Here is a 12,657-nt window from a genome sequence, read left to right as displayed (position 1 = left end):
GAGCTTCAGAGCCCTTCTACAAGCCAGGAGAAAACTGAGGAAACTGCTGCTCAGAAAGACAAGCGAATCATTCATCGCTCGGTTAGTTTTTTTGGTTCAAGTTTACCTTCTTTTTTTTTTAACTTTATCATAAAACATTTTATAATTTCTCACATTAATTATATAGTTACATTTGATTTATGATAAATTAACAACTATGCTATTGTTTATATGGGATAAACAAGCAGTTTCTTTCAAACAAATATATTGAACAACAAAGGAACAATCCTTAAATATATAAATGTCAGACAAATATTTTCAATTAATTATGTATGATTTTGTTTTTTTTTATAAATGACGTAAATAACATATGAAAATTTATAATCGGTTCAGCATTATTAAAAAATTCATTTTCAAGAACTTCATAAACATTATTCAAAACTCTAATTGGGTATTTTAACAAATAATTATTTACAAAATAATAAATACCAAAAAGTTTAATATTGAAAATAAATTATGGCTTCAAAACTTAAAAAATTGCTGAATCATTTTATTGGTTATCAAAATTTACAGAAGTATTCAAAATTATTACACATTTATAAAATTAAATATTTATATGAAATAAAGGTTATTTACCTATACTTCAAAAATCAGACGATATATAAGAAAATATATAATATATATAAGATGATATATTTTTTTTATCTTATTAAATGTAGAATATTTTAAATTTTAAGAAAGATTTAAACATGGTTACGAAAAGATTAATAGAGACATTTAATATGTTAACACAAATTAATGATATTTTAAACAAATAAATATATCGAAACAAATAAATGATATAATATTAAAAAAACAAACAAACTTAATTTTTTTAAAAAAAATCTAAAGTTTAATGTTTATAGACAAACAAACCGCGCGTAGCGCGGTAAAATCTCTAGTTATTGTAGTTATCTAATAATCGAAAACATCACTCCACCTTATATGTGTAACATGAATATAAAATTGTGAAATTATCCGGTTTAGTATGGAGTAAGCGTATATAAGATATAATTTGACTTATTTAGTTATTTGAAATTTCATATATAAAATTGAATATACAGTACATTAGTTACCTCCGAAAAATATTACAAATCATCAGAAATTTATTATTATTTTCTAAAAAGTATTTGGTTTCGGAAAAGACATGTTAATATACATACTAACTGATTATAAATACGAACAAATAATATATATATATATATATATATATATATATATATATGATTCATGCAGAGGATATTGATAGAATAAGAAATAACGTATGCAATATATCATTTTGATTGATATAAAAATATAAAAATTGTTAAAAAATTATAAATGTATAACATTATAAATTGAAAAGCCACCCGCATCAAAGTCTAGTAAGTGTTAAAAACCAATAACGGAGATAAGAATAAAAAATTATTTTGTAAAAGTTAAGAAAAAACATTGGCTGCATAAAGATTCTTGTGAATGTATCAAAAACATTGGCTGCAGAAAAAACATTTGTACCAGAACATTATAAAAATATATAATGGCAAATCTAACAGTTTAAATTTATTGGAATCATCTTGTGAATGTATCAGAAACGAAAGACTAATTTATCCTTTTTCTCAATTAAGATTCCAGATATTACAAACAAGTATAACCAGTGTCATATCTGGTCCATTGATAGAAACAAGCAACAAAAGCAAATCCAGATGTTGTAGCAGAGAAGCCTTAATGAAGATTTTAAAGGGAAAATTGACTTTTAATTCCTGAACTTTCAAAAATAAGCCAAAAAAACCTTAAACTTCAAAACAGGCCATTTAAATCCTTAACTCCTAGTCAAACACGGATAAATCCTGAACTATCTTTGACCAAGCCTTTTTAACAATCTAATTAATTAGCCGTTAATTAAATGTTAACAGACGTTTAGTATCAAAACGTCGTCGTTTTCTCAAAACGAAAAAAACCTAAACTAAGCTCGAAAATCCCCAATTCATCTCCCTCAAATCCCTAGTTTCTCATTTCATCTCTTTCTCCAACATATCTGTAACTCATCTCCTCCATCTTCTCTCTCTAGCAACATGAAACGTGGATTGCCTTCAAACTGTGGGTGTGGAGGAAGGATTACGAAATTCACATCAAGCACCCAAGAGAATCCCGGACGTCCCTTTTTTCGTTGTGAAACCAGAGGAGAGGTAAGTAAATTTCGTTTCTATTGATGCCTTAATGTGTAATGTGACATTGATTTTCATCATTTTAAAGGATCACTTGTTCAAATGGGTGGAAGAAGCAATGCTTGAAGAGCTTGAAGATGTGTTGCCTAAAGTTGAAGTCCATGAAACCGAGATAGCAAAAATGAAATCCGAGATTGAAGAGTTGATGGAAATTGCTTTGAACAACAAAATCGAAATCCAGAAGAATAAAGTTGTTATGAAATGTATTGTGGTGTATGCTTGCATCGTTAGTCTTGCATTTGGTGCTTATGTGCTCTACTAATGTGTGTCTTAAGAAGTATGTGTTGTTTTCAGTTTTCTTATGCTTATGCTTATGTTATGTACTGTCTTTTGAAAACTTGAATGACTTTGTCTTTGGATGGAATGTATGAGATTATGACTTTCTAAAGTATGTTCTGGTTTCAGTTTTGTTATGGTTATACATTGTTTCTTTGTCTTGTGGTTTATGTTTGTATTGCTAGTGTTTCCTTATGCTTATTACTTAATCGACAAAGACAAATACAAAAATAAAGACAACATATGAAACATGTTTAATAGACAAAGACAAAGACAACATCTGAAACACAAAGCATCCAAAAGATAAATCATTCAAAAGACAAATCATTCAAAAGACAGAGCATTCAAAAGACAAAGCATTGAAAGAGCCATTACAAGATAAAGATGTGATTGTTCAAAAGCAACATCTGAAACATAAACGCATAAAACATAGACTTGCACAACCACAAACACCTCTTCATACTTGTGATCCTTGAGGCATCTCTTGTGATTGTTCTTGAGACATTCCTTGCGATGGTTGAGCCTAAACAAAAGAACAATTCGTATAAAGTCTTGGTCGTCCTCAACAAAATAATATAGCTTGATATGTAAATGTACCTGAGGATAGAGTCTTGGGCGTCCTCTTGGCCTTTTAGGTTGTGGCTGAACAGCTGCATTTGAGCATGTAGTTTTGTTGTGGCCTTCTTCGAGACAATTAGAGCATGTCATCACCCGATGCTCTCGAGATAGCTTTGTTGATGAAGAAGATGATTCATTCTGACCTTTTTTCCTCTCATAGTTGCTTGGTCGACCACGGTTTCCTAATCTATAGGGTGGTGGTAGGACTGGTAATCTATTAAGCTGAGGCCACAACTTCATACCTTGTACATGCCTAATACCACGAGAGTATGTTAAACGCCACATGTTAGCAGTGTAGTAGTTTGAAACATAGTGACCAAAAGTCAGCCTCTTCGCCATGATAACACATGAGGCATGGATACACGGTATGCCTGTCAATTGCCACTTGATACAACCGCAAGTTCTAGCAGCCATATCCACAGAATATGTAGTACCACCATCATCTATCTCATTGTATTCATCACAAGCAATATACCTTTTGCAATCCTTAGACTTCTCTTTAGTAGCTTCTATTTCCTTATGTGCTCTCTTAGTGAATGTTGTCCTCAAACGTGAAGCTACAATCGCTCTTTTGGCATTACGGACCATGCACTGCCTCCTAATATCTTCTAACAACTCAAGCAAAGGTTTCTTTCTAGCTTCCTTAATGGTTTTATTGAAAGATTCACTAAGGTTGTTGAGGTTGTCGTTACAACAGGACCCTATTCTAAAGTAAGCCCTAGACCATGTTTCAGGGTTTGTCCTAAGTAGAGACTCATGCGCACCTGAGCTATATAGCCGAAGCGCTTTCAGATTCTCTTTGTAATCTCCTTCGGTGTAGCTGCGTGCTATTTTCCAAAACAGAATCTCTAGTTGAGGATCTTTGCTGTCCCTCTTCCAGTTGGCCAAAATGTGTCTTGCACACATCCGATGTTCAGCCTCTGGAAGCTCTTCTTTCACAGCCTTCACCAGTCCCTGTAAAAACCAATTGACAATCTTTGTTAGTTTATTGAAATTCAAACAATATATATAACTCATATAATTCATACCTTCTGCTTGTCCGAGATTATGGTGATCCTACCACCATTTTCCAGTCCCAAATCAGCTTTGAGAAGCTTCACAAACCACTCCCAATTGATATTATTCTCAATCTCGACCACAGCCCATGCGATTGGTACAATCCTATTGTCTCCATCTCTTCCCACAGCAGCTAAGAGCTGACCTTTGATATCCCACTTCAAAAAGGCCCCATCTAACCCAATGATAGGCCTACAACTCTCTATCCAAGTTTCTCTTTGCGATGTAAAACAAACATACATGCGATCGAACCTTTGCTTGCTTGTTGGAGTTGCTCCTGGAATAGTCTCAATCACCACCTTAGACTCTGGGTTTGTTCTCATAACCTCTGCCTGATAATCCCATATGCGAGAGAAGTGTGTTTCATGGCCAGCTTTTCTTTCCCGGTACAGCTTTGACTTGGCTTTTGCACACTGTTCTTCGGTGACAATCAAATTGAACTCTCTCTTTATCTCATCCGCCATTTCTTTCTTGGTGAACTTCGGGTTTATCCGTAATCTCTCTTCAAAGATTGAAGCAATTGAAGACCTTTTTAGCATCTTAGAGTAGCCCGATCTCAAACATATATGCTCATTGATGTAGACTTTAATCTGCATTTTGTGCTTCCTCCTCTCATAAGAACAGTACACTCTCCACGGACACTCTGTCTCTTTGTCTGAACATTTCGCACCAAGCCGTTTTGCTGAAGACTTGTACAGCTTAATATCATACCTAGTCCGTAGAGAGTACCGTAGCAATGCAACCTTGAAATCAGCAGCACAGTTGAACGTCTTTCCTAGGAACAAGAGCTCTTCACTGTCGACTGTGTTGGCACGCGTCTCCTTATGATTCACAGCTTCTTCGTCGTCATCAGATGATAACGGATCGGGAATGATATCTTCATCCCAAATGTCATCGCCGCTGTCTGCATCACTTTCTTCCTCTGGCTCTCTAGCAACATCTCCAAAGTGAACTGCTAAATCTGGACAATCTACTTCTTCAACTGTAATTCCATTGACCTCCTCTTCCTCTTCTAGCTGATCCTCATCATCATCGACAATTGCTTCACAATCATCTTTTCCATCCGCTTCTCCTCCATCCGCTTCTCCTCCATCGTTTCCTCCATCGTTTCCTCCATCCGCTTCTGCAACAGTTTCAACTACAATCTCTTCGGTTCGAACCTCTCTGTCTCTGACATTTATGGCTTCAGTATCTTCGACTCTACTCGAACCTTCTTTCATATTACGAGCGCTGCGTCGACAAGGAAGTCGAGGAACTCGAACCTTCGGACCCATCTTCCTTCTCTTAAAGCTTTGAGAAAGAGATGAATTGAAAATTTTCGACACAGAAGTGAGAAACTAGGGATTTGAGGGAGATGAATTGGGGATTTTCGAGCTTAGATTAGGTTTTTTTCGTTTTGAGAAAACGACGACGTTTTGATACTAAACGTCTGTTAACATTTAATTAACGGCTAATTAATTAGAATGTTAAAAAGGCTTGGTCAAAGATAGTTCAGGATTTATCCGTGTTTGACTAGGAGTTAAGGATTTAAATGGCCTGTTTTGAAGTTTAAGGTTTTTTTGGCTTATTTTTGAAAGTTCAGGAATTAAAAGTCAATTTTTCCAGATTTTAAACTATCAACTTGTAGACTGCAGTTTAAACATCTGCATTGCAATAGTCTCTCATAAGAAACTGAAACATTAAATTAATAAATAATTCAAAAAGTATGAGAGATAATGAAAAAGAAAAGAGTCCATTTTTTTGTTTGAGATATTACACAAAACTATAAAATATTAAATAGCCAAATGTCATTTTGTAAGTGGGTCTACTTTTAAAATACAAATTTTAGTTACATAATAATTTATAAGTATTAATATTTAATATATGAGTTATCCATTATATATATTATGTCCCTATTGATGCTCTTAGAACATTCGCAATGATTTTTTTATAAAAATTTCTCAATGATTAAAATATTAAAAGCAAGTGAAAAGTAAAGAATAGGGATTAAAAAAATAAACGAGAGAAAACTTTTTCGGAGACACTCTCCTTAGATCCTGAAAGACTCACTTGCAATGTATCGCATTATTATTGATTATAGATTTTACAGAAATAAATAAAAATAATAATATATTTAGTTTTTGAGGATTTTATGTGGGTATCTACGCTAAAGATGTTTTTTTTTTGAAACACACACTAAAGATGTTTTTAGGTTCTACTCCCTCCCTTTTAAAATGATACATGTTTTAACTTTTTCACAAAGATTAATAAAACACATTAAACTTTAATATTAAATACATAATTTTCTGTGATTATCTATTTCTTATAATTTTAAACCAATAAAAATTCAGAAAATGCAATTAATTTTCTTAAAGTTTACAATTAGTCATTATTAGTTGATAAAAAATGCATTGAAAATACAAAAAATGTATCATTTTGAAACAAACAATTTCTCTAGAATATACATATTTTTGAAACTGAGAGAGTATTTTTTTTAACTACCTCGTTTAGGTTCTATCTAAACATTCATATGTCGATCTTGGATACATTATGGCTACAATTGGTGATCATTAAAAGAATGGAAAAAATGAACAAAATAAAAAAATAAAATTTTATTTGAGGAATTGAAAAAATAAAAAAATATGAATTTTTGTTAATTTTATTCCTCGTCAAAATTGGAGAATGAAACTTTTCTTTATAAATTCATTCTTCTACGAAGAATTTAGAGAAAAAAAATGGAACCTACTTTTTAATAATTTGATTAAACTTTTGACATAATTGATATAAATTTTGATGAACGAAAAATTCACTATATTTTTTTTCTTCCACGTTGTCACCGGTCACGGCCTATAAAAAAAATCCTTTTACAATGGGCAGCCCTCCCCTATTTGGGCTATTGCTGGTCCAGCGTATTTATTGTTTTATATGATGGACCTATTATTAATTGCGATAATTTAAATCAGCATATGACTATTGGCATCCACACATTTATTAGGAAACATATGACAGATGGGCCTTCCCCTTTTACAGATGGACCGCTACATCTTCGGCGAGCGATAAAAAAATATCGGACTATTGGCATCCACAAATTTATTAGTTGATTTATTTTTCACTCACACAGTTACGAAGATGTCTTATAAAACTAGTCGAGTTGTTGTTGGCACACAGTCAGAGGCGTGTTTCATGTATAATCAAAAAGATTTTTGCCTTAGGCCCCAAAAAAATATATACGTTTTAGGACCTCCAATTTACAAAATTCTTGTGTAGCATAGTGGTTTTAGTCAAAACTATTCTTTATCATCCAGAGTTCAAATCCTCCAAATTGCTTTTCGAAATATTTGTCAAGTTTCCAAAATAAAAAAAGGAAAATCTATAAAGTCACGTTGACGTTCCAACTTCAATCGCCCCTGCTAAAATAATATATCCAAATTAAAGATATATAATGTACGATTAATTATGTCACAAAATAGTTGAATGTTTAGCAATCATATCTATATTAAGAGAACTAATTAGGAGTCTAAATTATGAAAATTTGGTGAAACAATTTATAGAAAAAGAGAGAAAAAAATAATTTCTTATTGTTCAGATTTGCTTTTTAATTTTTATTATTATTTCAAATATATATTACATTTTTATCAAAAAAATTTTGTAAAATGCCCCATTTTTATATTTGCCACCGCACTGCACTCGTCGGTGACTCCACGTACGGAAAATAATTGAACACTAGGAGGGGAATGGTTTTATTTTATTTTAGGTATTTGACAACCAGACACATAACCATCCATCATTGGGTAAGCAGTGGGATATCACTTGTTTCAAACCATATAGTGTTACCACGTGACTCGGACTTCTGATCTCTGTACCTTTTTTATCCAATGTTTATTCAGCTTATTATAATTCATTAGATCGCAAATCTGACCAAATCCAATTCTTAAGATTACTGCAGAATTTTCATTAATTAAATTATTTGACCAAATCCAATTCTTAAGACTACTACAGAATTTTCATTAATTAAATTTAACTTTTTCTTTTGAATTCATTGTGTTTTTTTGGCGTATCTAGCGTAGTCAAACCTTGGAAACTCTTATTTTTGCCAAAATAATCTAAAAATTTATTATGATGCTATATTTTAAAATGCTATAAATTTCAGATATATATTATATACTATTAGTAGACACATCGTTTTATAACGTATATGCATTGGAAAAGCCAATTCAAACACTACTTATCTCTAGTATTCACCTTTCTTTTCACTTCCATTTTTCTGTTAAATATAATTCCAAAACCAAAAAGATAAGAAGAGGGAGAAAGAGAAAGAGAGAGAGTTAAAAAAAAGAAAAAAAAGAAAAAAAAGAAAGAGGATTAACGATGGGAGGAAGAGGTGGAGGAGAGGAATCAGAGTCACTGTTGAAAAGCCCTAACACGACGGAGGAAGATGGTCGAGGATTGAAGAAGAGAGTTTGGGTTGAGACAAAGAAGCTATGGCAAATCGTTGGTCCTGCTATGTTCAGTAGATTAACGTCATATTCGATGCTTGTAATAACCCAAGCTTTTGCTGGTCACCTCGGAGATCTTGAACTAGCCGCAATATCCATTGTTAACAACGTTATCATCGGCTTCAACCTTGGCCTCTTGGTAAGTTTTCATTTTTTTCGTGTTTGATTAACTTAATACGAGAATACCTAATTAATTTAAACGCCGTGCAGCTTGGAATGGCGAGTGCGTTGGAAACGTTGTGTGGGCAGGCATTTGGAGCAAAGAAGTATCATATGTTGGGAGTTTATATGCAGCGTTCTTGGATTGTTCTCTTCTTTTGTTGTCTTTTATTATTGCCGACTTATCTTTTCACAACTCCGGTTCTCAAATTTCTTGGCCAACCAGACGATATCGCTGAGCTTTCTGGTGTTGTCTCCCTTTGGGCCATCCCTCTCCATCTCTCTTTCGCTTTGTCTTTCCCGCTTCAACGTTTCCTCCAGTGCCAAGTCAAAAACCACGTACGTAATTCGATCTAATCTTTTTTTTTTTTATAATAATGAGTATTCCAACCTCGAGTTTTCGAAATGAGATCTAGATCATGGTTCCATATCGCATAGCTAAGCAAATGATAACTTAATTCGTGATAGAAATCGAACATGCTAGTATTAAAATACTACGTTTTGACCCAACATTTTTTTATCACTGGACTACCACCCGTTTGGTTTGATTTAATTGCTTTTTTTTGACTAAAAGTTTGATTTAATTGTTATAAATGCGAATATTTATTTTGTAGCTTTGTTGTTTTGTTTGCAAACAATTTTTTTTTCACATGTTTGTTTCTATGCAGTGATTAAACTAAAAGGGAAATTGGGCTCAATAAAACAAAAATTCCACCCTCTCTCCTCCTTTCTTTTCCTATCTCTCTTCCTTCTCTCTAAAAATCTAATTACCCCTCTTTTTTGGTTATTCCACAAATAAACCCTAAACTAAATTGAAAGTATTTAACTTAAAAAAATATCAACTTAGTACTATAATAATTATGTCTAAAATCATAAAAAGACATACATAACGAAAAGTACCTATGAATGCTTTTAGAAATCTAGTAAGAAACAAGAAGCAACTATAATTGTTTATTCTTAACGTTTTTACCAAAAAAAAAATAATATAATTGTTTATAATAAATCTTTATTCGATGACAAATTTCGTGACTAATCGTTTCTTTGGGGTTATTTAGGTGACTGCCTATTCGGCTGCGGTTTCATTGGTGGTTCACTTTTTGGTTTGTTGGTTGTTTGTTAATGGGCTTAAACTCGGAGTCGTGGGAACTATGGCTACGATTAGCATATCTTGGTGGGTCAACGTTTCTATTACACTGGCTTACTCTGTTTGCGGCGGCTGTCCACTCACTTGGACTGGCTTATCATCCGAAGCCTTCACCGGGCTTTGGGAGTTTCTCAAACTCTCTGCTTCTTCCGGTGTCATGCTTTGGTACCATACGAATATACATGCTTTTGTGACATTGTCTAATGAGCCAGTCACAGTCTTTAACGGTAGATGTTTTGTTTTTGGACAGTTTGGAAAATTGGTATTATCGGATTTTGATTATAGTGACTGGAAATCTTCAAAATGCTCAAATAGCCGTTGACTCATTGTCTATATGGTAAGTCATTTTGTTTTTGTTTTTTATTAACACATGTAAGTCATTTTGTTTATGGTAGTTTATTCATTTATACTATCATGATGACTGATGAAGAAAAAGTCATCAATCATATAATCTTATCGCATAGTTACGTCTACTTTTTGTGTTGTTGCGGAAAGGTCATAATTGGCTCTTTTTTTTTATCTTTCTCTTGTTTCTAGTATTATTTTATACCTTCAAGTATGATTAACTAGTGCAAAAAAAAATCTGTTGGCAGCATGGCAATAAATGGATGGGAGATGATGATTCCTCTCGCTTTCTTCGCCGGTACCGGGTAAAATAAAAGTTTATCTTCTCTATTTACTAATTTCTATATCGGTTTATAATCATGATCTAACTGGATCCAGTTCGGTTTAATCCACTTTGATACTACCATATAAAGTACTACTTGGAATAATATACTTTTAAAGGAACGTTATTTTCTGGAAGATGTAGGAAACAGAAACATAACATTTCGTATATGGGCTAGATCCGTCTAACTTCTTATGTATTCTTCCGTGTTTGTTTTGTATGCATGCCTCTTGTTTTTTCCCAACATGTCGTGTTGGCTGAATAAGACTTTACGAGGACACAAATTAGAGATGATTCCTCTTTTTTTTTTTTTTTTTTTTTTTTTTTTAATTGTTATCATGGTGCTTTTGTGTGGAGTATATAGATAACATTTAGTTGACAAAAAAATATAGATAACATTTTGAGGCCATAAAATTAGCCGCCTGATTTATGTGATGGGAAATAATTGATCTATAGTTTAATTATACTTAATTAAGGATTAGGTTGTTAACCAACTATTTGTGTGCATGTTAATCTTAATCTAAAACCTTATTAAATTCCTTTATCAAAGAAAGAAAAAAATAATTAGATGAAAATATAGAAGAACAGTCAAGATGCTAAAAAATCAATACTTTGATAGCATGCCCTGACGGGCTTCCTTCGCAGCTGGTTAGACCGTGAATAGATGGACGCTCCTGATTAATTATATATCTAGATTTTAGAATGAAACCCTTCACAGTCTACTTATTAGCTAAACTTATACAAAATGTTAATCCTCTTTTGACTGATTATACACTAAGATTATACACTAATCATTGCAGTGTACGTGTGGCAAACGAGTTAGGAGCAGGTAACGGGAAAGGAGCAAGATTTGCGACGATTGTATCAGTAATACAATCGTTAATAATCGGATTATTTTTCGGGGTGATAATAATGCTTTTCCATAACCAAATCGCTTGGATATTTTCTTCAAGTGAAGCTGTCTTAGTTGCCGTTAATAAACTCTCTATCCTGTTAGCTTTCACCGTACTTCTTAACAGCATTCAGCCGGTTCTTTCGGGTACGTTACAATTTGATTATTTAACTTATATATCAAGACAACGCTTTTTCTGTTAACTTTTCATTTGTGAGTAGGTGTTGCGGTTGGATCAGGCTGGCAATCATATGTGGCTTATATAAACTTGGGATGTTATTATTGCATCGGTCTTCCATTTGGATTTCTAATGGGATGGGTTTTTAAATTTGGTGTTATGGTAATGCCAGTTTTCATTAATCTATTGTAACTTATTTTTGATATATGTAACTATATATTTTGCGATTTTACAGGGTATTTGGGCTGGTATGATCTTTGGAGGCACTGCAGTCCAGACACTGATCTTATGTTTAATCACATTGAGATGTGATTGGGAAAAAGAGGTAAAATTAAAATATTGCATATATTTATTTTTGATTTGTTTTGAGAATTCAAAATTAGATTATAACATTTTTTAAACTAAAATTTGCAGGCGCAAAAGGCAAATGCTCGTGTTAACAAATGGTCCAACACTATAAAATGAGGATTAGAATTGGTAGTGAAAATGTTCCGAGGAGTACATGTAACTCATGCTATACTCAAAGGGTCGAACAACACTCAACAAAAAGATTCTTGTCGGATTTAATGAATAATTTGTAGTTTGATCTTGTGTGTTTAAGATGGTATATCTTGTAATCAAAATGTGATACTGTATACTGCTTCAAATATTACAGATGTTAACTTATCTGTAAATTTCAGTAAACGCAGTGATACAAAAATGCCTTTGTGAATTTCATCCTAAAAACCTGTCTTGTGTGCCAATATCAGAAAATAGTTACATATTAAACTGGCTATAAACTAGTTTTTCATAGTTACATATATTTTGCTTTTACCACTACTAGTATGTTATCACCGATTCACAACTTAACTCCATTTCACTATAATTGTTTGAACATGTTACCATAATCAGATATGGTTTATGTCATTTATGTCTTTTTGCAATGTGTCTTTCTTTCTTTCTTTTCCATCTCCATGTCAATACGTCGTTA

At 32.7% G+C, this 12,657-nt stretch overlaps 3 protein-coding genes across 3 annotated transcripts; 2 read left to right on the top strand and 1 right to left on the bottom strand.

Annotated features, from left to right (window-relative positions):
- The first annotated feature begins 2,069 nt into the window (after positions 1–2,069).
- Positions 2,070–2,484, top strand: LOC106314202 (uncharacterized protein At1g43920, Chloroplastic-like). The gene is made up of 2 exons (XM_013752121.1): positions 2,070–2,183; positions 2,251–2,484. The coding sequence occupies exons 1-2, from the start codon at positions 2,070–2,072 to the stop codon at positions 2,482–2,484; spliced, it is 348 nt and encodes a 115-aa protein (XP_013607575.1).
- A 385-nt stretch (positions 2,485–2,869) lies between these two features.
- On the bottom strand, positions 2,870–5,446 carry LOC106314201. The gene is made up of 4 exons (XM_013752120.1): positions 4,145–5,446; positions 3,096–4,070; positions 2,962–3,021; positions 2,870–2,905 (listed from the first exon to the last, which is right to left on the bottom strand). Exons 1-4 carry the CDS (start codon positions 5,444–5,446, stop codon positions 2,870–2,872), a joined length of 2,373 nt encoding a protein of 790 aa, XP_013607574.1.
- A 2,936-nt stretch (positions 5,447–8,382) lies between these two features.
- Positions 8,383–12,402, top strand: LOC106319274 (protein TRANSPARENT TESTA 12-like). The gene is made up of 9 exons (XM_013757554.1): positions 8,383–8,786; positions 8,858–9,145; positions 9,862–10,115; positions 10,201–10,287; positions 10,544–10,600; positions 11,418–11,656; positions 11,731–11,849; positions 11,923–12,012; positions 12,102–12,402. Exons 1-9 carry the CDS (start codon positions 8,520–8,522, stop codon positions 12,150–12,152), a joined length of 1,452 nt encoding a protein of 483 aa, XP_013613008.1. The 5' UTR covers positions 8,383–8,519; the 3' UTR covers positions 12,153–12,402.
- Positions 12,403–12,657: the final 255 nt, after the last annotated feature.

Source organism: Brassica oleracea, chromosome C9 (assembly GCF_000695525.1).
Source record: "Brassica oleracea var. oleracea cultivar TO1000 chromosome C9, BOL, whole genome shotgun sequence".
Taxonomy (NCBI): domain Eukaryota; kingdom Viridiplantae; phylum Streptophyta; class Magnoliopsida; order Brassicales; family Brassicaceae; genus Brassica; species Brassica oleracea.
This window is presented reverse-complemented; position numbering and strand designations above follow the sequence as displayed.

Coding starts and splice junctions, on each gene's coding strand:
- LOC106314201 (XM_013752120.1), bottom strand. CDS start 5,446: ATGGGTCCGAAGGTTCGAGTTCCTCGACTTCCTTGTCGACGCAGCGCT. Junction 4,071..4,144: donor TAATCTCGGACAAGCAGAAG/GTATGAATTATA, acceptor TGGTTTTTACAG/GGACTGGTGAAGGCTGTGAA. Junction 3,022..3,095: donor GCCCAAGACTCTATCCTCAG/GTACATTTACAT, acceptor TCTTTTGTTTAG/GCTCAACCATCGCAAGGAAT.
- LOC106319274 (XM_013757554.1), top strand. CDS start 8,520: ATGGGAGGAAGAGGTGGAGGAGAGGAATCAGAGTCACTGTTGAAAAGC. Junction 8,787..8,857: donor GCTTCAACCTTGGCCTCTTG/GTAAGTTTTCAT, acceptor AACGCCGTGCAG/CTTGGAATGGCGAGTGCGTT. Junction 10,601..11,417: donor GCTTTCTTCGCCGGTACCGG/GTAAAATAAAAG, acceptor TAATCATTGCAG/TGTACGTGTGGCAAACGAGT.
- LOC106314202 (XM_013752121.1), top strand. CDS start 2,070: ATGAAACGTGGATTGCCTTCAAACTGTGGGTGTGGAGGAAGGATTACG. Junction 2,184..2,250: donor GTTGTGAAACCAGAGGAGAG/GTAAGTAAATTT, acceptor ATCATTTTAAAG/GATCACTTGTTCAAATGGGT.